This window comes from Bufo gargarizans, chromosome 3 (assembly GCF_014858855.1).
Source record: "Bufo gargarizans isolate SCDJY-AF-19 chromosome 3, ASM1485885v1, whole genome shotgun sequence".
Classification (NCBI taxonomy): Eukaryota; Metazoa; Chordata; class Amphibia; order Anura; family Bufonidae; genus Bufo; species Bufo gargarizans.
In genome coordinates this window covers 276376993-276403651 of record NC_058082.1, presented here as the reverse complement: position 1 = coordinate 276403651, position 26659 = coordinate 276376993, and the positions used below count along the sequence as shown (strand labels likewise).

The window sequence follows — 26659 nt, the reverse complement described above, 5'->3', positions numbered from 1 at the left end:
CTTGGATCCACCACCAGAGGAGACAGGCAGCTCTGTAAGTAGCACCAAGCACCATACTACACTCCACACACACCCCCCTGTCACTTATTAACCCCTAATTATCCCATATAGACTCCCTGATCACCCCCCTGTCATTGATCACCCCCCTGTAAGGCTCCGCAAAACACGGACACCGGCAATGTGCTTTCCGCATTTTGCGGATCCGCACATTGCCAGAACTATATAGAAAATGCCTTTTCTTGTCCGCAATTGCGGACAAGAATAGGACATGTTCTATATTTTTGCGGAACGGAAGTGCGGACCCGGAAGTGCAGATCCGCACTTCATAGAAATGAATGGGTCCGCAATTCCGTTCCGCAAAATGCAATTTGCGTAACGGAATGGGCGCCGGCAATATAAATGCCCATTCTTGTCCGCAAAGCGCGTACACGAATAGAACATGTTATATTTTTTTTAGCGGGGCCGCGGAACGGAGCCACGGATGCAGACAGCACACGGTGTGCTGTCAGCATCTTTTGCAGCTCCATTGAAATGAATGGCTGCCAAAACGGCAGCTCGGATGCGGACCCAAACAACGGTTGTGTGCATGAGGCCTAAGGAGAATAGCAGAAACGCCTAATGCTGGCCATACATGTAATGATTGCGGAGACCCTCAAATGCCAGGGCAGTACAAACACCCCACAAATGACCCCCATTTTGGAGCCTACAAATGACCCCCATTTTGCAGCCTAGGTGCACAAAGGGGTTCAAATTCCAATGAGTACTTTTGGGATTTCACAGGGTATTTTTAGGCATTTGGATTCCAAACTACTTCTCACGCATTAGGGCCCCTAAAATGCCAGGGCAATATAAATACCCCACAAGTGACCCCATTTTAGAAAGAAGACACCCCAAGGTATTCCGTGAGGGGTATGGTGAGTTCATGTAAAATTTTATTTTTTGTCACAAGTTAGTGGAATATGAGACTTTGTAAGAGAAAAAATAAAAAATAAAATAAAAAATCAATTTCCGCTAACTTGTTAAAAAAAATAAAATCTTCTATGAACTCGCCATGCCCCTCACGGAATACCTTGGGGTGTCTTCTTTCCAAATTGGGGTCACTTGTGGGGTATTTATACTGCCCTGGCATTTTAGGGGCTCTAAAGCGTGAGAAGTAGTTTGGAATCCAAATGCGTAAAAATGCCCTGTGAAATCCTAAAGGTACTCATTGGAATTTGGGCCCCTTTGTGCATCTAGGCTGCAAAAAAGTGTCACACATGTGGTATCGCCGTACTCAGAAGAAGTAGGGCAATGTGTTTTGGGGTGTATTTTTACATATACCCATACTGTGTGTGAGAAATATCTCTGTAAGGCCTCATGCACACGACCGTGTTGTTCCGTTCCGCAAAATGGGGTTCCGTTGTTCCGTGATCCGTTTCCGTGTGTCTTCCTTCATTTTTGGAGGACCACCAGACATAAAGGAAAGTAAAAAAAAGTCTAAGTCAGGTTTGCCATGCAAATGATAGGAAAAAAACACGGACGTGGATGACAATCTTGTGTGCCTCCGTGTTTTTTTGCGGTCCCATTGACTTGAATGGGGCCGCAAACCATGTTCCGCGAAAATAATAGGACAGGTCATATTTTTTTGACGGACTGGAACCACGGATCACAGACGCGGATGGCAAACGGTGCATTAGCCGAGTTTTCCACGGACCCATTGAAAATCAATGGGTCCATAGAAAATCACGAATAACGGAGCAACAGACACGGAATAAAACAATGGTCGTGTGCATGAGGCCTAAATCACAACTTTTAAAAAACATTTATACAAAGTTGTCAATTTACAGAGATATTTCTCTCACCCAGCATGGGTATATGTAAAAATACACCCCAAAACACATTGCCCTACTTCTTCTGTGTACGGCGATACCACATGTGTGACACTTTTTTGCAGCCTAGGTGCGTAAAGGGGCCGAAAGTCCAACGAGTACCTTTAGGCATCTTTCAGACAGGCGTTGCGAGAAAAGGTGTGTGTGCGTTGCGGGAACATGCACGATTTTTCTGCGCGAGTGCAAAACATTGTAATGTGTTTTGCACTTGCGTGAGAAAAATCGGCATGTTTGGTACCCAAACCCGAACTTTTTCACAGAAGTTCGGGCTTGGGATCGGTGTTCTGTAGATTGTATTATTTTCCCTTATAACATGGTTATAAGGGAAAATAATAGCATTCTGAATACAGAATGCATAGTAAAATAGCGCTGGAGGGGTTAATAAAAATAAAATAAAAAATTTAACTCACCTTAATCCACTTGATCGCGCAGGAACAGGACCTGTGGTGACGTCACTCCGGTCATTACATGATCCATCACATGATCTTTTACCATGGTGATGGATCATGTGATGGAATTTTTTATGTATTATGTGTTTTTTTTAAATACTTTTTTAACCATTTAATAGTCCCATAAGGGGACTATAATAGAGCAATGCATTTTAATGTCAGTGCTATACTGACATTGACTAGCAGAACATCGCCAGAGAGGTACTGCCTGCTGAGAAACTCTGGAGGCAGGTTTGGGGCCTTCCTTCACTGGCATCGACACCCACAATTTATTTTACTGGGTGCCAATGAGATACAGAGGAAGTCTGTTCTCTCTTTAACTGCGGGTGCCATTGCTCACAGCATGTAATGCTCTCATGTGAGAATTGAGCCCCTGTTCTCTGCCGCACAGCAAATCGTGAAAAGGCGGCGCACTATACCAAGGCCCCTTAGCAACCACCGCAAAAATGCGTATGGGTGGTCACTAATGGGTTAATCCCTCTAGGGGCCTAGAACATACAATTGTTTGACTGCTTATATCATAGAATGCAATACTAATTAATATGGAGATTATTATGGCAGGCCTGGGAGCCTTCATCCCCTGTCTGCCATGAAAACCAATAGCCAATCTGTGACTTTGCCCCAGGAAGAACAATTGGCGTAAGGGGGAAACGCCACCCCAGCTTAGATGCCATGGTTGCTATTGAGGGATTAATTGTCCATTAATGGAGTTATCTCACAGACTCTGCACATGGGCGTAAGCTTTTTAAGACAACCATCATCCGCTGACTATGGTGCTGGGTCAGCTCCTGAGGTGATGCTGCGTCCTGACATCCACTGTACATGTATGGTATATGTCGCCATCGGGTTAATGCATAGCCGAGAGTTAAAGGTGATTAGCATTTGTTTACTTCCAAACACAGCCCATATAGAAATCTGTGTAGACACAATACAGTACATACTGTATATAAGAATAATTTAACCTTGAATGCAGTCTGCAGCCCCCTCCTGGAGGTACAGATGCTCAGTTCAATGCATCTTTGGTTGCTGTATACTGTAGAGTTATAGCTCATGTAGTCATCTTCTATAAGCCACATTTTTTGGAAAAAAAAGTTTTTCTATGATTTATCACATCTTGATATAATAGCAGCTTACCATTTTCAATAGATCCAAAACCTGTATATGAATTGCTGTTTTTTTGGACTTTCTTGGGTCCCACACCTGCTCTAGACTTAGCCTAGGAAAAATCAGAAGTGGAATTAAAATTTTATACATGTATACAAGAAAAAAACAAAATGACAATTTATTTCAATTGTGTGCCCCAGTGTGCTCTGAAAAAAGGAAAAATCTAACAATCGAAGAATGTGCTATGTAAAAACTGTAAGGCTACATTCACACGTCAGTATATTTTCTTTCCAGATTTACGTTCCTTTTTTTTGCGGATACGTGTTCCGTTTTTTTTTCAAAAGTGCATCCGCATCTTCTCCGTGCTTCCGTGTTTCCGCAAAAATCAGAAAAAGAAGGCGGAAAAGGTCACATGGGGCAGGATTCTTTTTCTATTTCCTGCAGATCCGCAATTCATGATCCACAATTGCGGATGACATTTGACATCTTTCCACATGTCATCCGCAATTTGCGGACAAAAGTAGGACATGCGGTACTTATTTGACGGATCCGCACAGGGAATTGCGGATGCGGACAGCATACTAAATGCTGTCCGCATCTTTTGCGGCCCTATTGAAATTAATGGGTCCGCATAATTTCCGCATCTTTTACGCATTTTTGCGGAAAGGATGCGGAAAAAAAATGCGGACGTGTGAATGGAGCCTAAATCTGCACAATTTATGTCTTGCCTTACCTAAATATCATATATGCCATAAGTATATACTCCTCAGATGAACTAGTGGAGTCATTTATCAAACTGGTGTAAAGTAGCACTGGCTTAGTTGCCCATAGCAACCAGTCAGATTCCCCCTTTCATTTTTGACAGCCCCCTTGGAAAATGAAAAGTGGAATCTGATTGGTTGCTATGGGCAGCTAATCCAGTTCTACTTTACACCAGTTTGATAAATGACCCCATATGTTTTTCTGAACCCCACGTATGCACATCTGACCTATGAATTGGGTCTCATATTCACAACTATGGTTTAGGTAAGCATCCGATCTTCATTTTTTGTGGGTCGGATGTGGACCCATTCACTTCAATTGGGTCGCAAAATATGCGGACAGCAATTTGCGTGGTGTCCACATCTGCACGTCTGTTTGGTGCCATTCATAAAATTATAGAATATGCCCTATTCTTGTTCACATTAAGGACAAGGATAAGACTGTTCCATTATGGCCCAGTCATTCCGTTCCACAAAATGTAGAATGCACACAGCTGGTATTCTTGTTTTGCGTATACGCAATTTGCGGACCCTAAAAAACGTCTACGACCATTTGCATGAGCACTTAGATTCTACAGGATTATAACCTTGATGGCCTACCCTAGTACGGTCACACGGTCAGGTTTCATCATGCAGATTTGGAAGCCAAAACCAGGAGTGCATCATAAAAGGTGAGAAAGTATAAAGGACACATCAATTTATTTATTTTTATTTTTCTTTTCTTTTTTATTTTCACCCCTAGTTTTAGCTTATAAAACTGCATAAGAAACCTGTGTTGCCGTACCCTTAGGACCCTTTCACAAGAGTGAGTTTTCCGCGCAGGTGCAATGCGTGACGTGAACACATAGCACCCGCACTGAGCCCTGACCCATTCATTTCAATGGGTCTGTGTACATGAGTGTTGTTTTTCACGCATCAGTTCTGCGTTGCGTGAAAATCGCAGCATGTTCTATATTCTGCGTTTTTCACGCAGCCCTGGCCCCATAGAAGTGAATGGGGCTGCGTGAAAAACGAATTGCATCCACAAGCAAGTGTGGGTGCGATGCGTTTTTCACTGATGGTTGCTAAGAGGTGTTGTTTGTAAACCTTCCGTTTTTCATCACGCAGGTTTTTTATCAAAACGCATTGCACCCGCATGGAACTGAACGTAATCTCAGACAAAACTGAGTGAACTTGCTTTCAAAATAGTGCGAGTTTCACTGAACGCACCCTGAACGCATCCGGACCTAATCCATCGTGCTCGTGTGAAAGGGGCCTTAGAAAAGCAGCAGTAACAGACACAGCTACAATGTCTATGTAAGCAATGAAGGGGACAGCAGCAGCCCTTTAGGGTGCCTTCATACATGGAAGATCTTGTTGCAGAAATTTCTGCGACTGAAAATCAGCTCCATTCATTTGAAAGGGGCTTACCAAAATCCATGCGCTGGCTACCAAAACAATCCCATTAAGTGGAACTGATGTCAGTTGCACCCTAAATCCTGTATTACACTGGCAGATAAGTCACCAGATTTGGCAGTGTAATACTACAGCCGATTACCTGATGAATGAACATACGCTCATTCATCGGGTAATCCCAATCTTTCAACAGGTTTAAAAAACATTCTTTGGCCTCATGCACACGACAGTTTTTTTTCACGGCCCGCAAAAACGGGGTCCGTGGGTCCGTGATCCGTGACCGTTTTTCCGTCCGTGGGTCTTCCTTGATTTTTGGAGGATCCACGGACATGAAAAAAAAGTCATTTTGGTGTCCGCCTGGCCGTGCGGAGCCAAACGGATCCGTCCTGAATTACAATGCAAGTCAATGGGGACGGATCCGTTTGATGTTGACACAATATGGTGCCATTTCAAACGGATCCGTCCCCATTGACTTTCAATGTAAAGTCTGGAGTTCTGTTATACCATCGGATTGGAGTTTTCTCCAATCCGATGGTATATTTTAACTTGTAGCGTCCCCATCACCATGGGAACGCCTCTATGTTAGAATATACTGTCGGATATGAGCTACATCGTGAAACTCATTTCCGACAGTATATTCTAACACAGAGGCGTTCCCATGGTGATGGAGACGCTTCAGGTTAGAATATACAAAAAAACTGTGTACATGACTGCCCCCTGCTGCCTGGCAGGTGCTGCCAGGCAGCAGGGGGCAGACCCCCCCCCCCTGTTTTTAACTCATTGGTGGCCAGTGGGCCCCCCCTCCCCTGTTGTTAACTCGTTGGTGGCCAGTGTGCGCACCCCCCTCCCTCCCTCTATTGTTTTAATACATTGGGGCCAGTGTGCGCGCGCCCCCCAACCCCCCCTCTATTATTTTAATACATTGGGGCCAGTGTGCGCGCGCCCCCCCAACCCCCCCCCCCTCCCTCCCTCTATTGTTTTAATACATTGGGGCCAGTGTGCGCGCGCCCCCCCAACCCCCCCCTCCCTCCCTCTCTCTATTGTTTTAATACATTGGGGCCAGTGTGCGCGCGCCCCCCCAACCCCCCCTCCCTCCCTCTCTCTATTGTTTTAATACATTGGGGCCAGTGTGCGCACCCCCCCAACCCCCCCCCCCCTCCCTCCCTCTATTGTAATCATCATCGGTGGCAGCGGAGTAGAAGATTTTCATACTTACCTGCTTCTTGCTGCTGCGATGTCTGCGTCCGGCCGCGAGCTCCTCCTACTGGTAAGTGACAGCAATGCGCCGCACAGACCTGTCACTTACCAGTAGGAGGAGCTCCCGGCCGGACGCAGACATCGCAGCAGCAAGAAGCAGGTAAGTATGAAAATCTTCTACTCCGCTGCCACCGATGATGATTACAATAGAGGGAGGGAGGGGGGGGGGGGGGGGGGGGGGGTTGGGGGGGTGCGCACACTGGCCCCAATGTATTAAAACAATAGAGGGAGGGAGGGGGGGTTGGGGGGGGGGGGGCGCGCACACTGGCCCCAATGTATTAAAACAATAGAGGGAGGGAGGGGGGGTTGGGGGGGGGGGCGCGCACACTGGCCCCAATGTATTAAAACAATAGAGGGAGGGAGGGGGGGTTGGGGGGGGGGGGGCGCGCACACTGGCCCCAATGTATTAAAACAATAGAGGGAGGGAGGGAGGGGGGTGCGCACACTGGCCACCAACGAGTTAACAACAGGGGAGGGGGGGGGCCGCACAATGATATTCAAACTGGGGAGGGGGGGGGGGTCTGCCCCCTGCTGCCTGGCAGCCCTGATCAATCTTACAGGGGGATATGATGGGGTTAATTTTACTATCATATCCCCCTGTAAGAGATCGGGTGCTGCCAGGCAGCAGGGGGCAGTCTTGTACAAAGTTTGCAGTGTATTCTAACTAGAAGCGTCCCCATCACCATGGGAACGCTTCTGTTAGAATATACTGTCGGAAATGAGTTTTCACGAAGTGAAAACTTAGATCAGAAAAAGCTTTTATGCAGACGGATCTTCGGATCCGTCTGTATGAAACTAAAACCTACGGCCACGGATCACGGACACGGATGCCAATCTTGTGTGCATCCGTGTTCTTTCACGGACCCATTGACTTGAATGGGCCCGTGAACCGTTGGCCGTGAAAAAAATAGGACAGGTCATATTTTTTTCACGGCCAGGAAACACGGCTCACGGATGCGGCTGCCAAACGGTGCATTTTCCGATTTTTCCACGGACCCATTGAAAGTCAATGGGTCCGTGAAAAAAAACGGAAAACGGCACAACGGCCACGGATGCACACAACGGTCGTGTGCATGAGGCCTTTGCCAGAGACAGATTGTGGTGTCTGATCACAATGTTCTGCCGGCAAACAATAATTCGGTTTGGGGACGAGCAATGGCATTTACAATTGCTCCTCCCTATACTGAAGAGGAGATTGTTGCATGTAATAGCAGCTGTCTCCGCCACTGACGAGCAGGCGATTGCTGGGAGTGAAGCGACAATTGCCTGCATAAAGTGCCTAACAGCCTTTAAGGCAGGGATGTCAAACTCGTGGCCCTCCAGCTGTTGCAAAACTACAACTCCCATCATGCCTGGGCATACTACAGCTATCAGGGAATGATGGGAGTTGTAGTTTTGCAACATCTGGAGGGCCATGAGTTTGACATCCATGCTTTAAGGGGTTTTGTCACTTCAGTAAGTAGCATTTATTATGAAGATAACGTTAATACAAGCCACTTACTAATGTATTGTTATCCATATTGCTTCCTTTGCTGACTTAATTCATTTTTCCATCACATTATACAGTGCTTGTTTCCATGGTTGCGACCATCCTGCAAGCCAGCAGCGGTGGTCGTGCTTGCACACTATCGAAAAAGCACCAGCCTATGTGAGATCCCACGGTCACAGTCATCAGAGAGGTCGGCATGTTTTTCTATAGTGTGCAAGCACTGCCACCGCTGATAGATTGCAGGTTGGTGTTGGTCGTAACCATGGAAATGACCAGTGTATAATGTGATGGAAAAATGAATCCAGCGAGCAAAGGAGGCAATATGGACAATCACAATACACTAGTGACTGCCTTGTATGAACTTTCTCTGCATGATAAATGCCACTAAAGTGAGACAACCCCATTTAGTCTGAAATTCAACACCGTCAGTATGTAAGTGATAGGGGTATGGCCCCAGTCAGGTTTCTGCATGCAACCCAAAATCAGGAGTGAATCGTAAAAAGAGAGAAAGTAGAAAGGACAGATATGATTTCTCCTCTGTTTCATTTCTGTTTTTGGCTAAGGCTACTTTCACACTAGCGTTCGTCGGTCCGCTCGTGAGCTCCGTTTGAAGGGGCTCACGAGCGGACCCGAACGCAGCCGTCCAGCCCTGATGCAGTCTGAATGGAGCGGATCCGCTCAGACTGCATCAGTCTGGCGGCGTTCAGCCTCCGCTCCGCTCGCCTCCGCACGGACAGGCGGACAGCTGAACGCTGCTTGCAGCGTTCGGGTGTCCGCCTGGCCGTGCGGAGGCGTGCGGATCCGTCCAGACTTACAATGTAAGTCAATGGGGACGGATCCGTTTGAAGATGCCACAATATGGCTCAATCTTCAGGCGGATCCGTCCCCCATTGACTTTACATTGAAAGTCTGGACGGATCCGTACGAGGCTATTTTCACACTTGCTGTTATATGCTAAAATAATGCAGACGGATCCGTTCTGAACGGAGCCTCCGTCTGCATTATTATGATCGGATCCGTTCAGAACGGATCCGATCGAACGCTAGTGTGAAAGTAGCCTTACAAAGCTGCATCAGGAAACCTGCCCGTGTGGTCGTACCCTAGGAAAGAAAGAGTTACCTCTTCACATGCCCGATTCCAATCTGTACGCAAAATGTAGGGCAAATAGATGCAGCTCTGCAGGACCATTGGACATAACAGCCCAATCCATAAACCTGGAAAATAGGTTCAAAAAAGGTTTTTCATAATTTAAAGTAGAGTAGAAAGACATAAAAAAACACGCTGCATAGATAAATTGCTTGCATGATTGCACACTGTGTAAAGTATTCACTAGATAATCTGCACATTTTTGGGGGTTAGTGGTTAGGCCAGCTTTCTGAAGGGAGTCCACTACAGCCTGCACTTTGGGTAGGTGACTTTCCCAGTCAGTACTGTGGATGACAATATCGTCCAGGTAAGCCGAAGCGTACCGACGATGTGGAAGAAGCACAATGTTCATTAGTCGCTGAAATGTGACGGGGGCGCCATGCAGACCAAAGGGTAAGACCTTATATTGATATAGACCCTCAGGCGTGATGAAGGCAGTTTTTTCTTTGGCAGCCTCCATTAAGGGCACCTGCCAGTACCCTTTCGTGAGAAACAGAAAAATACCAGGCTTGTCCTAACCTCTCGATGAGCTCATCCACCCAGGGCATGGGATACACATAGAATTTGGAAACCTCGTTAAGTTTTCGAAAGTTGTTACAAAACTGCAACGTCCCTTGCGGCTTGGGTATCAATACTATAGGACTGGCCCACTCACTTTTTGAATCCTCGATGACGTCTAGCTGCAACATTAGCTTCACTTTTTCCGATATGGCTTGTCGCAGAGCCTCGGGTACCCGGTATGGTTTTAATTGGACTTTTGCCTGAGGCTCAGTGACAATGTCATGCTGGATTATGGAAATGCATCCAGGGAGGTCTGAGAACACATCCATGTTCCAACTAACAAACTCCCTGGCCTCCTGAGTCTGTTTAGAAGAGAGGCTGTCAGCAATTTTTATTGTGGCAGCCGCCTCTCTTAGATCAGACAGACAGGCCGGTAACGTTTCTCCTAGAAAACCCGGCCGCGGGCTATCTTCTGTACAGATTTCCCTATCTTTCCAGTTTGAGTAAATTCACATGGTAAACCTGCTTCGGCTTTCACCTCCCTGGCTGGTGTACCTTGCATTTTACATCTCCAATTTTCTCAAGTAATTCGAAGGGCCCCTGCCACCTAGCCAGGAATTTACTGTCCATGGTTGGCACCAGAACCAAAACCCAATCACCCGGGTTAAAGATTCGGACCCGAGCCTGCCGATTATAGACCCGACTCTGGGCTCAATGAGCTGCCACAAGAGGCAACACTGTATCTATCTGATCCTACATCTGTGTAACGTACTCAATGACACTTTTATGTGGAGTGGGCTGTTGTTCCCACGCCTCTTTGGCCACGTCCAAGAGACCGCGAGGGTGTCTGCCATATAGCAGTTCGAAGGGCGAGAACCCAGTAGAGGCCTGGGGTGCATCTCGCACTGCAAACATGAGATAGGGCAGAAGGAGGTCCCAGTCCTTTAGACACTACCTGTTTCAACATATTTTTTAATGTTTGGTTAAACTGTTCTACCAGACCGTCCGTTTGCGGATGGTAAGCGGACGTCCGTAGTTGTTTTATGTGCAGCAACTTACAGAGTTCCCTCATCACCTTGGGCATAAAAGTGGTCCCTTGGTCGGTCAGAACCTCTTAGCTATGAGTTTGGCCGAGGTATGTTGCAGTGGCACCGCCTCCGTGTACCGAGTGGCGTAGTCTAGAATGACTAAGATGTGTTAATGCCCTCTGGCGGGCTTCGGTACTGGGCCTATGAGGTCCATAGGCATTAGGGGACTATGGAAATGTGTCTGGGGGCTAGTTATCTAGCAGGTCGGGCAAGACTAACAAAACTCTTCCACTTCTTTGAATATTCTGGGCCAGTAAAACCGCTGTAGAATACGATCCTGAGTTTTCTGCAGCCCCAGGTTACCCCCGAGAATGTGTTGGTGGGCTAGATCTAACACAAGCTTGCAATAAGCCTTGGGGACCACCAACTGTTCAATAGGCTTACCCCGTGGTTGGTTTACCCGATACAACTGTAACACCCCAGAGTTGTGTTACAAAACTCTTTTACCCCGCTACAACCTGTTAAGGGCATTAATATTGCCATCTTGTGTAATTTCATGTAATTTCCTCACAATTCTGCATTCAAATCCTTGTTTAATATATATTTCTATAATTTCCATGTTCACCAGCAGGTGGCAGCAATGTGTTCAGCAAGGACTTAGCCAGTTTACTGTTTCTGAACTGGAATAGTACATTCCAGTTCAGCTCCCCCCTCTTTGAGCAGAGTGGATTCCTCCCACATCCTGCCTCATGGGGAGGGAAGGAAATTAGTGTTAGTGTAACCCACCCCCTGCTAGAGGTAGGGTGTGCATACTAGGAGCTCCCAGATATAGGGATCCAAAGCCAGGATCTTGTCTCGGCTGAGACAATTGATCATCATCCCCAGCCTGAGCCTTGCAGCCTCAGCTGGTGGAAGCAAGCAGCCACCTCCAGTATTCCAGAAAGAAGAATACCCTGAGACAATAACTGTGAGTAACGTCCAGAGACCTAGGAGAAGCCAAATTCCTCCTCAGCTAGTCAGTACCCAAGACAGCAGAAGATAGTAAGCGCAGAAGCCAAATTCCTGCCACATCACAGAGCTACAAAGTAGATGTCCTTTTCCTGCAAAAGCTCCAGGCACATGATAGAGCAGAAGCCAGATTCCTGCCACACATTGCCAATACCTGCTGGGACTTCAGACTAACGCTGTATCTCACGTGGATGAAAGCTGCATCTAGTAAAGACAAGTTTGAACTTTACTCAAGGTCTGGATCTCAATTACTGCTGCAAGTTCCTCAATTATTCCTACTAGCACCACACTCATTTTATTGCAAGTGAGCCAGGATCCAGGAGTCCAGCCGTACCAATGTAGGAACCACCGTTGACACTTTTGCCATTACCACACAGAGACATTACACCACTCTGGCATTCCTAACCCGGTACGTGAGTTACAACACCTTAAAAGGCTCTGTGTTAGTACCCTGCGCATGCTGCAATTGGCGTCACAAACAAAAACTATAAACTATCACTTACACCTTACCCAGCCATTGCATATTATTGGCATCAGAGTGCATAACCCCAATCTGACTCTATTGCACAACATATCCTGATGAACCACAAAACGGGGAAACTCTGACTCTGTCCCAGGTTGTTGTGGTTTACCATCTACTATTAACACATTTTCCCAGGCGCAGGATATGGTTGAGTCCCGACGTTGGGCGGTACCAAAGTTATCCTCGGAGACATTGAGGTCTGCCAATTCAGGACCCGGTGGCAAGTCCTCCACGTCTCCCACCATTACACTTAGCAGGGTTGTCTCCCCCTCTTCCACCGAAGTGGCGGTCACCCTTACCGCTGGCCCTTCGGTCTCAGGTTCCCAGGGTTCTGGTCTCCCCCTGAGCCGGGCCACTCTGCTAGGGTTATGCAGTACGCCGCCCTGCAGGGTATTGCGATGTGAGGTCACGGTTAATGGGCAAGCAAGGGTTTACTCACAGTTTGAAGGAAACCCTGGGCAGGCGTACAGCAGTGATAGAGAGGCTGGCACAGGGGTCCTCTGGGGCACACTCTGTATTTAGGGACCAGACATGATGGTGGATGAGGTGCCCTGGATGTTGCAGGTGTTTAATGTGCCTAGGGAAAGGTCCCTTTAAGACTCGTGACGCCAGTGCCTGTAACGGTGGCACACCAGTTTATAGTTGTAATAAGTGAGGAACACAGGTTGTGGTGAACCAAACTTTGCTTTACTGGAAAACAGTCCAACTCTATACAGTATGTTGTAAGCACAGTTCCATATAGCAGGTTCACATCACAAGCAGGTTTTCATATCAACTGCAGGTAATAATGTTCCTTGCAAGATACTCAGAGAGTAACAACAACGCACACAGATCAGGTTGTACCTTCTCCTCAGAAATACTGTACACTGTTCCTTAGAACTCCAGTCTGGTCTTATCCCAAGGCCCGGATGCCCTAATGCTGGCTTTTATCCTGGGTAACAATCTTCCTCAGGTATATACATCCCTTGCTTCAGGTTAATAGCACTTCTGCCCTTCAGCTTACTTGACTAGCTGGAACACTGGCTCTGCTCTGCTTGTGGGAACGGCAGGTTTCTCCCAGGAGGCAAACTCTTCTCTTGGGGTGAATCTTCTGAGCTAACTGAGGCTCAGGAACTTCAGGCAGGCTATACTCCTTCACTAGCCTCCTGGTGGCAACTAGAAGCCTGGGCTGTCTAGCTGCATGTCAGGAGGAGCCTCTCAGCTTGTCTCTGGCTGGTGCCCTCTCACTTCTGTCTCCACAGACTCCTGACTACAGACTAACGCCTCCCTGTCTGGGCCTGAATATATATACTAGGGGCTCTCTATCTCCCTCTAGTGTCTAGGATGAATAACTGCACCCTAATAGGCCTGCTGCACATCTAACAGGGGAGAATACACATAAACACATATGAAAATGGACTGAAAAAATACACTGCCACTGTCCCTTAGGAGTAGGAGGACAACGTGGCCCAATTTACCCTTGTGTAGTGCCCACATTTACCTAGTGGGACACTACAGTTACCCCTGTCTCATGGGTATCAGTCACTCTCATAGCAGGCCACAGTGCCGGGAAGCCTGGGAAGTCTCTCCCTATTATAAGTTCGTAGTGTAAATTTGGGGCAACTGCCACTTCGTGAGTCCATCTGCCAGCCCCTATAGTTAGAGACACCAGGGCGGTGGGATAGTCTTTTAAGTCTCCATGGATGCACATGACCCCGACTTTCCGGCCAGTATACTCCACTCACTCTACCAGGGGAGCCCTTACTAGGGACACAAGACTCCCTGAGTCAAGCAGAACCTCAGCTGGAGTGTCCCCTACCTCCACCTGGCAGAGTTGGTTTAGAGTTTTTGGGGTACCTGCTGCACACTGCTTCCTGGCATATAGTGACTGATGGTAGCCATAGTTAGTATCCATGGGTTCCACCTGATGGGGACAGTCAGATCTTACATGGCCCGGCTCTTGACACCGCCAGCAGACTATCGGAGCCAGGCACGTAGAGGGTACACCCCGGGTGGGTTTAGCTGGTAGAAGTCGCTGTCTCTGGGATGGAGATTTACGGGGTTTGACTGCCCCCCTACCAAAAGAACCCCCTGTAACAGTTTTAGTAGCCTCAGCGCTCCACCAGGTCCACCATTTCTAGGGCGTTGCCAGGAGACACCTAGCCGATCCAGTGCTGGAGAGGGGGTGGCAGAGCCCTCCAGAACATATCAGCCAATAGTCTATCCAGCACATCATGCTGTAGCCACTTTTGCAAGAGGTGGAGTAAGTCATAATACTGGGTCCTCGCAGGCTCAGCCAGCTTAAACCTCCATAGATGGGCCTGGACCAACACATTCACCCCAGTCTTGCCAAAATCTCACCCTTTACTTTTTGGTAGTCTGCCGTTTGATCGTCCAGCAAGTCAAAATACACCCGCTGGGTATCGGATGCCAGGAATGGAGCGACAACCTCAGCCTTTTGGTCACGTGGTAGTTTTTCCCTGATGGCCACTTTCTCGTACATCACCAGGAAGGTTTGGATGTCGTCTGCGGGGGTCATCTTACGAATCGCAGCATGGACTGATTTCCAGGCATCGTGGACACTCTGGGTTGGTCCTGCTGTCTGCAAAGCCATCATGTGTTGCAGCAGCAACTGGTTAGTCTCCTGCTGCTGCTTATTAGCCTGACGTTGCTGCAGGTTTGTCTCTCGCTGCTGCAGATTAGCCTCCATGAGGGCCTTCACAACAGCCTCTATTTTGTTGTGGGGCACTGGTTGTAATACAGCTGGTTTAATGTACAACATACAACCGTGCCTGAACAATGCAGAAACCAAAAATATCGGCTTTCACGCCAGCCTCACTGCTGTTGCCCGCATCCTCCACCAATTGTGGAGGTTTCGCTCTGGTAGATAGGGTAAGCGGGTGCAGTACAGAGGCAAAATACAAGTTCTTAACTCAAAACGTCAGTGTTTATTCACACTTGAGGCAATTGTACAAAACAGCACGTGACTTTGCAGTCTTGGTGTCAATTCACACTCAATGGAAAGTTCATATAACATGTCATCTTGCTGGCAGTTCTGCCTCCAGTAGTCCACAGCAGGCTTTAGGAGGCCTGTTTCCCCAGAATGCGGCTCTCAGCCCTCCAGCATGGCACAAAGCTTCAGATCCCAAAAACAGAGACATCTCTGCTGAGCCCAGCTGCCTATTTTAGGACAGCCAGGTGCTGCCAAAACCCAATCAGCACTTAAACTCCTGTCCAGTATTTGAACATGATCAAGTAAGATAACGGCATCTAAATGCGCAAAAACCTGGAAGCTCGTGCTTCCGGGCTTCCTACCAATGCCCCATGCGGGCAATGTGGGCCCCGGTAGTTGCGCTGAACACTGTAAGCCTCGCTGACGAGGCTTTAAGTGTTCATGCTGCAATTATTATTTTGGCAACTAGATGGCAGGCCAGGATAAGAAATTAGCAATTTCTAGTGTAAATCTCATTTTTAAAACCCCTGATAGAACAAAATAAAAAATTTAAAAACACTATTTATAGGCTCATATATTAGCTTCTAAATAATCACAAAAAATAAAAAAGTAAAAAAATATATAAAAAAATAAAACAAATTAAAGTTTAACCACTTCAGCCCCGCTAGGTGAAACCCCCTTCATGACCAGAGCACTTTTTACACTTCGGCACTACACTACTTTCACCGTTTATCGCTCGGTCATGCAACTTACCACCCAAATGAATTTTACCTCCTTTTCTCACTAATGGAGCTTTCATTTGGTGGTATTTTATTGCTGCTGACATTTTTACTTTTTTTGTTATTAATCAAAATGTAACGATTTTTTTGCAAAAAAATGTCATTTTTCACTTTCAGCTGTAAAATTTTGCAAAAAAAACGACATCCATATATACATTTTTCGCCAAATTTATTGTACTACATGTCTTTGATAAAAAAAAAATGTTTGGGCAAAAAAAAAAAATGGTTTGGGTAAAAGTTATAGCATTTACAAACTATGGTACAAAAATGTGAATTTCCGCTTTTTGAAACAGCTCTGACTTTCTGAGCACCTGTCATGTTTCCTGAGGTTCTACAATGCCCAAACAGTAGAAAACCCCCACAAATGACCCCATTTCGGAAAGTAGACACCCTAAGGTATTCGCTGATGGGCATAGTGAGTTCATAGAATTTTTTATTTTTTGTCACAAGTTAGCGGAAAATGATGATGATTTTTTTTTTTTTTTTTTTTCTTACAAAGTCTCATATTCCACTAACTCGCCATGCCCCTCACGGAATACCTTGGGGTGTCTTCTTTCCAAAATGGGGTCACTTGTGGCGTAGTTATACTGCCCTGGCAATTTAGGGGCCCAAATGTGTGAGAAGAACTTTGCAATCAAAATGTGTAAAAAATGACCGGTGAAATCCAAAAGGTGCACTTTGGAATATGTGCCCCTTTGCCCACCTTGGCAGCAAAAAAGTGTCACACATCTGGTATCGCCGTACTCAGGAGAAGTTGGGGAATGTGTTTTGGGGTGTCATTTTACATATACCCATGCTGGATGAGAGAAATATCTTGGCAAAAGACAACTTTTCCAATTTTTTTATACAAAGTTGGCATTTGACCAAGATATTTTTGACCCCATTTTGGAAAGAAGACACCCCAAGGTATTCCGTGAGGGGCATGGCGAGTTCCTAGAATCTTTTATTTTTTGTCGCAAGTTAGTGGAATATGAGACTTTGTAAGGAAAAATGAAAAAAAAAGAAAAATCATCATTTTCCGCTAACTTGTGACAAAAAATAAAAAATTCTAGGAACTCGCCGTGCCCCTCACGGAATACCTTGGGGTGTCTTCTTTCCAAAATGGGGTCACTTGTGGCGTAGTTATACTGCCCTGGCAAAATCAAAATCTGTAAAAAATGGCCTGTGAAATCCGAAAGGTGCACTTTGGAATATGTGCCCCTTTGCCCACCTTGGCTGCAAAAAAGTGTCACACATCTGGTATCGCCGTACTCAGGAGAAGTTGGGGAATGTGTTTTGGGGTGCCATTTTACATATAACCATGCTGGGTGAGAGAAATATCTTGGCAAAAGACAACTTTTCCTATTTTATTATACAAAGTTGGCATTTGACCAAGATATTTTTCTCACCCAGCATGGGTATATGTAAAATGACACCCCAAAACACATTCCCCAACTTCTCCTGAGTACGGCGATACCAGATGTGTGACACTTTTTTGCAGCCTAGATGCGCAAAGGGGCCCAAATTCCTTTTAGGAGGGCATTTTTAGACATTGGATCCCAGACTTCTTCTCACACTTTCGGGCCCCTAAAAAGCCAGGGCAGTATAAATACCCCACATGTGACCCCACTTTGGAAAGAAGACACCCCAAGGTATCCAATGAGGGGCCTGGCGAGTTCATAGAAATTTTTTATTTTTTGCATAAGTTAGCGGAAATAGATTTTTTTGGTTTTTTTCTCACAAAGTCTCACTTTCCGCTAACTTAGGACAAAAATTTAAATCTTTCATGGACTCAATATGCCCCTCAGCAAATACCTTGGGGTGTCTTCTTTCCGAAATGGGGTCACATGTGGGGTATTTATACTGCCCTGGCTTTTTAGGGGCCCTAAAGCGTGAGAAGAAGTCTGGAATATAAATGTCTAAAAATGTTTACGCATTTGGATTCCGTGAGGGGTATGGTGAGTCCATGTGAGATTTTATTTTTTGACACAAGTTAGTAGAATATGAGACTTAGTAAGAAAAAACAAAAACAAAAACAAACAAAAAATTTCCGCGAACTTGTGCCAAAAAAAATGTCTGAATGGAGCCTTACAGGGGGGGGGGGGGGGGGTGATCAATGACAGGGGGGTGATCAATGACAGGGGGGGTGATCAATGACAGGGGGGGTGATCAATGACAGGGGGGGTGATCAATGACAGGGGGGGTGATCAATGACAGGGGGGTGATCAATGACAGGGGGGTAATCACCCATTTAGACTCCCGGATCACCCCCCTGTCATTGATCACCCCCCTGGTAAGGCTCCATTCAGACATCCGTATAATTTTTACGGATCCATGGATTGGATCCGCAAAACACATGCGGACGTCTGAATGGAGCCTTACAGGGGGGTTATCAATGACAGGGGGTGATCAGGGTGATCACCCCCCTGTCACTGATCACCCCCCTGTAAGGCTCCATTCAGACATCCGCATGATTTTTACGGATCCATGGATACATGGATCGGATCCACAAAACACATGCGGACGTCTGAATGGAGCCTTACAGGGGGGTTATCAATGACAGGGGGTGATCAGGGTGATCACCCCCCTGTCACTCATCACCCCCCCTGTAAGGCTCCATTCAGACATCCGCATGATTTTTTACGGATCCATGGATACATGGATCGGATCCACAAAACACATGCGGACGTCTGAATGGAGCCTTACAGGGGGGTTATCAATGACAGGGGGTGATCAGGGTGATCAGGGTGATCACCCCCCTGTCACTGATCACCCCCCCTGTAAGGCTCCATTCAGACATCCGCATGATTTTTTACGGATCCATGGATACATGGATCGGATCCACAAAACACATGCGGACGTCTGAATGGAGCCTTACAGGGGGGTTATCAATGACAGGGGCTGATCAGGGTGATCACCCCCCTGTCACTGATCACCCCCCCGTAAGGCTCCATTCAGACATCCGCATGATTTTTTACGGATCCATGGATACATGGATCGGATCCACAAAACACATGCGGACGTCTGAATGGAGCCTTACAGGGGGGTTATCAATGACAGGGGGTGATCAGGGTGATCAGGGCGATCACCCCCCTGTCACTGATCACCCCCCCTGTAAGGCTCCATTCAGACATCCGCATGATTTTTACGGATCCATGGATACATGGATCGGATCCACAAAACACATGCGGACGTCTGAATGGAGCCTTACAGGGGGGTTATCAATGACAGGGGGTGATCAGGGTGATCACCCCCCTGTCACTGATCACCCCCCCTGTAAGGCTCCATTCAGACATCCGCATGATTTTTTACGGATCCATGGATACATGGATCGGATCCACAAAACACATGCGGACGTCTGAATGGAGCCTTACAGGGGGGTTATCAATGACAGGGGGTGATCAGGGTGATCACCCCCCTGTCACTGATCACCCCCCCTGTAAGGCTCCATTCAGACATCCGCATGATTTTTTACGGATCCATGGATACATGGATCGGATCCACAAAACACATGCGGACGTCTGAATGGAGCCTTACAGGGGGGTTATCAATGACAGGGGGTGATCAGGGTGATCAGGGTGATCACCCCCCTGTCACTGATCACCCCCCCTGTAAGGCTCCATTCAGACATCCGCATGATTTTTTACGGATCCATGGATACATGGATCGGATCCACAAAACACATGCGGACGTCTGAATGGAGCCTTACAGGGGGGTGATCAATGACAGGAGGGTGATCAGGGAGTGTATATGGGTGATCACCCGCCTGTCATTGATCACCCCCTGTAAGGCTCCATTCAGACGTCCGCATGTGTTTTGCAGATCCGATCCATGTATCCATGGATCCGTAAAAATCATGCGGACGTCTGAATGGAGCCTTACAGGGGGGTGATCAATGACAGGGGGGTGATCAATGACAGGGGGTGATCAGGGAGTGTATATGGGTGATCACCCGCCTGTCATTGATCACCCCCCTGTAAGGCTCCATTCAGACGTCCGCATGATTTTTACGGATCCATGGATACAAGGATCGGATCCACAAAACACATGCGGACGTCTGAATGGAGCCTTACAGGGGGGTGATCAATGACAGGGGGTGATCAGGGAGTGTATATGGGTGATCACCCGCCTGTCATTGATCACCCCCCTGTAAGGCTCCATTCAGACGTCCGCATGATTTTTACGGATACATGGATACATGGATCGGATCCACAAAACACATGCGGACGTCTGAATGGAGCCTTACAGGGGGGTGATCAATGACAGGGGGATGATCAGGGAGTGTATATGGGTGATCACCCGCCTGTCATTGATCACCCCCTGTAAGGCTCCATTCAGACGTCCGCATGTGTTTTGCGGATCCGATCCATGTATCCATGGATCCGTAAAAATCATGCGGACGTCTGAATGGAGCCTTACATGGGGGTGATCAATGACAGGGGGGTGATCAATGACAGGGGGTGATCAGGGAGTGTATATGGGTGATCACCCGCCTGTCATTGATCACCCCCTGTAAGGCTCCATTCAGACGTCCGCATGTGTTTTGCGGATCCGATCCATGTATCCATGGATCCGTAAAAATCATGCGGACGTCTGAATGGAGCCTTACAGGGGGGTGATCAATGACAGGGGGGTGATCAATGACAGGGGGTGATCAGGGAGTGTATATGGGTGATCACCCGCCTGTCATTGATCACCCCCCTGTAAGGCTCCATTTAGACGTCCGTATGCGTTTTGCGGATCCGATCCATGTATCCGTGGATCCGTAAAAATCATACGGACGTCTGAACGGAGCCTGACAGGGGGGTGATCAATGACAGGGGGGTGATCATGGGTGATCAGGGGTTTATAAGGGGTTAATAAGTGACGGGGGGGGGGGTGTAGTGTAGTGTGGTGTTTGGTGCGACTGTACTGAGCTACCTGAGTCCTCTGGTGGTCGATCCTAACAAAAGGGACCACCAGAGGACCAGGTAGGAGGTATATTAGACGCTGTTATGAAAACAGCGTCTAATATACCTGTTAGGGGTTAAAAAATTCGGATCTCCAGCCTGCCAGCGAGCGATCGCCGCTGGCAGGCTGGAGATCCACTCGCTTACCTTCCGTTCCTGTGAGCGCGCGCGCCTGTGTGCGCGCGTTCACAGGAAATCCCGGCCCTCGCGAGATGACGCATATATGCGTGACTCTGCGCAGGGCCGCCACCTCCGGACCGCACATCTGCGTTAGGCGGTCCGGAGGTGGTTAAATCACCCCTCTTTCCGCATAATTAAAAAATAAATACCTAAATAACAATAAATATAAACGTCATGGGAACCATCGTGACCAAAAATGGCCATACTATTAAAATATTTTAAAAAATCCAATACGGTGAATGGCGTAACGGAAAAAAGGGTCAAAATTGGTAATTTTCAATTTTTTCATTGTTTCTCTTACCCAAATTTTTTAAATAAAATGTGATAAAAAAAAGTTACGCACATTGCAAAATGGTATCATAAAAAACAACAGATTGTTATGCAAAAATTGAGCCCCTAAACAGCTCATTAGACATAAGTTTAAAAAAGTTATGGGGGTCAGAATATGGTGATGTAAAATAAATATTTTTATCAAAGTTTACATTTATTTTTACACTATTTAGTCATAAAAAAAACTATACAAATAGGGTATTGTTTTAATATTACTGACACAGAGAATCAAATGCATAGGTCAGTTTGGCCGCAAACGAAACACTGTGGGAACAAACGGTGGAGGAATTGCATTTTTTTTTCCAATTCCACCCCATTTGGATTTTTTTTTACCACTTCCCACTACATTTTATGCCATAATTAATGGTGGCATTAGAAAGTACAACTTGTCCCGCAAAAAATAAGCCCTCATACAGCTATGTGAATGGAAATATAAAAAAGTTATGGCTCAAGGATAATAGCGAAGAAAAATGAAAATGAAAAAAACCTAAGGGTTAACGCTCAAATTAAAATGTTATGGGTCTTGGAATGTGACAACATTAAAACTGTAAAGTTTTTTTGGTCATTACGGACAAAATTGTCTAGTCGCAAACACATGAAAACTTCTCTGCGCCCAATGCAAATTCATATTTTTTTTCTTTTGCTTGCTATTATTTCTTATGAGCAGTAATTCAGAATGAGGCCAGCAGCACTGATTTTCAGCAGTTCTGTAAGCACTGGGGCAGATTCATCACACTCTCGCCCCTGTTTATGAAGCCTCAGCCCCTTGCACCACTTTTTATGACACAGACTAATGTGATGAAAAGAAAGTGCTTCAATCACACAGACTGCTGATCACGTATATCTAATATACTTAACAGTATGTATTCATAGAAATAGCTGTACTTTATTCAGTCAGTAAAGGTAAAGGTGTTATAAAAAATTGGCTTTGCGATAATGTATTAAATGCAGCAGTGTGCTAGGGGGTTATTTATTGTCCTGGTGCATCACCTTAAAGGGAACCTGTCATCAACTTTATGCTGACCGTACTGAGGGCAGCATAAAGTAGTGACAGAAATGCTGATGTCAGCGGTGTGTCACACATCAGCTAAATGTAAGTGGTTGCAGAGAACCAGCATCATAATCATTGCAGCCCAGGCTTTGAAAATAGTCAAATCCACTTAAGAGTCATGGTTATCCATAATCTCCTGCTCTCCCCGCCCATCTGCTGATGATTGACAGTTCTCTCCTAGAGAGATGGGGAGAAAACTAGGTAGAAGACTGTCAGACATCAGCAGGTGGGCAGGAGAGCAGGAATTCATGAATAACCAGGACTCTTCTCAGGTGGCCGTGACTCTTCTTCAGGCCCAGTCTGCAATGATTGTGATGCTGGTTCTCGGCAACCACTTACTTTTAACTTTTAAATGACGGTTCGCAAATTGCGGATCCGCAAAACACAGACAGCCATGGACATAACTGCCTATTCTTGTCCGCAAAACGCGGACAAGAATAGAACAGGTTGAATTTTTTTGGCGGACCACGGAACGGAGAAACTGATGCGGACAGCACACAAAATTATGGTTTAATATATGCAAATTAGCGTGTAGGAGCATTGGCAGCTTTGCCATTCCTACTAGAGGCTCTTCTCTCTCTGAAACTGCTGCACCCTCTCCACTTTGATTGGCAGGGCCAGGCAGTGAAAACTTTATCATGTCTTCCTGGCCCTGTCAATCAAAGTGGAGAGAGCGCAGCAGTTTGAGAGAGCAGATCCTTTAGATGTAAAGGCAACACCTCTGTTGCTTCTAGTCTCATTTGCATATATTAAACCATCATTTTTCTCAGCAATGTGGGCACATATGAACATGGGACTAACACAGATGTCTTCAGCTGCCAAGTGCACATGTAACAGGTCAGTTTCATAGGTACAAATCTGCTGACAGATGCCACTTAACTGTTCACAGTAAGGCTACTTTCACACTAGCGTTTTTTGCGGATCCGTCATGGATCTGCAAAAACGCTTCCGTTACAATAATACAACCGCATGCATCCGTCATGAACGGATCCGGTTGTATTATGTCTTATTTAACCAAGACGTATCCGTCATGAACCCCATTGAAAGTCAATGGGGGACGGATCCGTTTTCTATTGTCAGAGAAAACGAATCCATCCCCATTGACTTACATTGTGTGTCAGGACAGATCCGTCTCGCTACGCATCCCAGGACGGCCAGCAAAATGCTGCAGGCAGAGCGGAATGGTGACGGAAAGGAGGTAAACTGATGCATTCTGAGCGTATCGTTTTCTATTCAAAATGCATTAGGGCAAAACTGATCCGTTTTGGACCGCTTGTGAAAGTAGCCTAAGAGTAATTTTTACCAGGGGTGCCCAACCTTTTGCATGTCACTGTATATACTGTTTGACTTGAAAGCAAACTAAAGTTGTAAATATATGTCTCAATATGTATAAGCTAATGATCTCACCTATGATTCCAAGTTTCACCAGAAACATCAGTGAAATTCCAAGTGGGAGTCCAATAATAAGGAAGCCGATTACATTGGTAATAGCTCCAATTTTTTGCTTTCCAAATCCTCTTAATATTCCGCCACTGGAAGTCTGCAGCACAAATTTTAGATGCTATTAGACCCTTCATTTCTTAAAATACTAGCCATGTTCAATGAATAGCTAGTAAACTGAAATTTGTAGAAGCAAATGACATCTAGTCAAATTCTAAACAGGAAACTGAATTACATTTTGCTAGACTGGCTCATTCATTAAAGAGCTTGTCTCAGTTCAGCAAATGGCATTTATCATGTAGAAAGTTAATACAAGGCACTTACTAACGTATTATGATTGTACATATTGCCTCCTTTGTTGGATTGATGAATTTTTCCATCACATTATACACTGCTCATTTCCAGGGCTTACGACCACCCTACAATTCAGCAGTGGTCGTCGTGCTTGCACCCTATAGGAAATAATGCTGGCCTGTGCAAGCTACCACGGTCCCAACGACAGAGAGGCCAGATCTTTATCCTATAGTGTGCATGCACGGCCACCGCTGCTGGACTGCAGGTGGTCGTAAACCCTGGAAATGAGCAGTGCATAATGTGATGGAAAAATAAATCCAGCCAGCAAAGGAAGCAATATGGACAATCACATCAATTAAGCCTTGTATTAACTTTCTCTATATGATACCGTAAATGTCATTTGCTGAAGTGAAGCAACACCTACAATTTACCAACAGTTTTCTCTTTCTATACAAAGTTGTAGAGTATGTGCATACTTACGTTTATTGCATCACATAGGTGAAATGGAGCAAATATAAGCATGATACGTGAAACCAAGGAAAGAATATCCCTGCAAAAATATAAAAAATACTGTAAGGGTCCTTACACACATGAACTTGTCTATGGTGTTTTTACTTAACCTGTAAAAACTAACCAGAATGAACCAAGCATACTTTGCTGCAGTTTTTGTGGTGTTTTTTTCTGCCATTTTTTGCACTCAGTGGGGAAGATTTATCAAAACTTGTGTAAAGGAAAACTGTCTTAGTTGCCCACAGCAACCAATCAGAAGCTCTGAAAAATGAAAGGTGAAATCTGATTGGTTGCCATGGGCTGCGTTTTTTAAAAAGAGGCAAAAAATACAAAAATGACACCTAATTAACAAAATTGTCAATTTTATTTGAGCAAAAATAACAAAAAAAAGCTTGTATTTCCTGCTTTTCATATTTTCTATATATCTTTAGCCAACATCTTTAGTTGACATTTTCACTGCCATAGGCAAAACACACAACTAAAATGTTGAGAAATGCTCTAAAAATTAGTGCGAAGGCATCCTAAAAGCATAATACCCATTCCTCTTTTAAAGAGGACCTTTCACCGATTATTACACTGTGAACTAAGTATACAGACATGTAGAGCGGCGCCCGGGGATCTCACTGCACTTACTATTATCCCCGGGCGCCACTCCGTTCTCCTGCGATGCCCTCCGGTATCTCCGGTCACAAAGTTATGGTAGGCGGAGTCTGCTCTTGTTCTTCTGTAGCGCTGGCCAATCGCATTGTAGAGCTCACAGCCTGGGAGAAAATAACCTCCCAGGCTGTGAGCTCTGCACTGCGATTGGCCAGCGCTAGAGCAGAACAAGGGCAGACTCCGCCTACCATAACTTAGTGACTGAAATCTCTGCCTACTATAACTTAGTGGCCGGAGATACCTGAGGGCATAGCGGGAGAACGGAGCGGCGTCCAGGGATAATAGTAAGTGCAGTGAGATCCCCGGGCGCCACTCTCCATGTCTGTATTCTTAGTTCACATTGTAATAATCGGTGAAAGGTCCTCTTTAAAACCAACTACTTGTAGTACCTCATCAACTTTTACGCTTGTCTACAGTTTTACATACCTGTCTGTTGTAAAAATGTAACCAATTACATCCTTGAGTGCAGCTAAAGTACCACCAACTATTATACCAAATAACGCTGAAAAAGAAAAAGAAAAAATATATAGAAAAGTATAAAGCTATAGTTACCAACATCATCAACTCTAGAAGATCAAAAGCATAATGTGAAAATAAAATAATTTTCTTAAAGGGACTTTGTCACCAGGAAATTCACACAATACCTGCAGGGCTAGATTAGCTGAATCGTACATTTTAGTGTTGAGCGAGCACCAAAATGTTTGGGTGCTCGAGTAGAACACTTTGCGATGCTCGGGTGTTCTACCGAGCACCCAAGCACAATGGAAGTCAATGGGAGAACCCCAGGCACCCCCTGCTCTGAAGAGGGGAGGGTGTCGGGACTCTAGTTCGGCTTAGGAGTCCCTGCTCTGACTCCATATACAGGTGAAACTCGAAAAATTTGAATATTGTGCAAAGTTTTATTTCAGTAATGCAACTTAAAAAGTGAAACTAACATATGAGATAGACTCATTACATGCAAAGCGAGATATTTTAAGCCTTTATTTGTTATAATTTGGATAATTATGGCTTACAGTTTATGAAACCCCA

General features: G+C 45.9%; 1 protein-coding gene across 1 annotated transcript in view; it reads right to left on the bottom strand.

The window, feature by feature from the left end:
- The window catches only part of LOC122933375 (multidrug and toxin extrusion protein 2-like), a 305472-nt gene that overhangs the window by 1461 nt on the left and 277352 nt on the right, over positions 1 to 26659 (bottom strand). Inside the window, exons 13-17 of the mRNA XM_044288336.1 lie at positions 26057 to 26132; positions 24944 to 25013; positions 24137 to 24269; positions 9443 to 9537; positions 3452 to 3533 (exon numbers count right to left, since the gene is read on the bottom strand). Of these exons, the coding sequence (XP_044144271.1) occupies positions 3452 to 3533; positions 9443 to 9537; positions 24137 to 24269; positions 24944 to 25013; positions 26057 to 26132 (456 nt within the window). The remainder of the gene's footprint in view (positions 1 to 3451; positions 3534 to 9442; positions 9538 to 24136; positions 24270 to 24943; positions 25014 to 26056; positions 26133 to 26659) is intronic.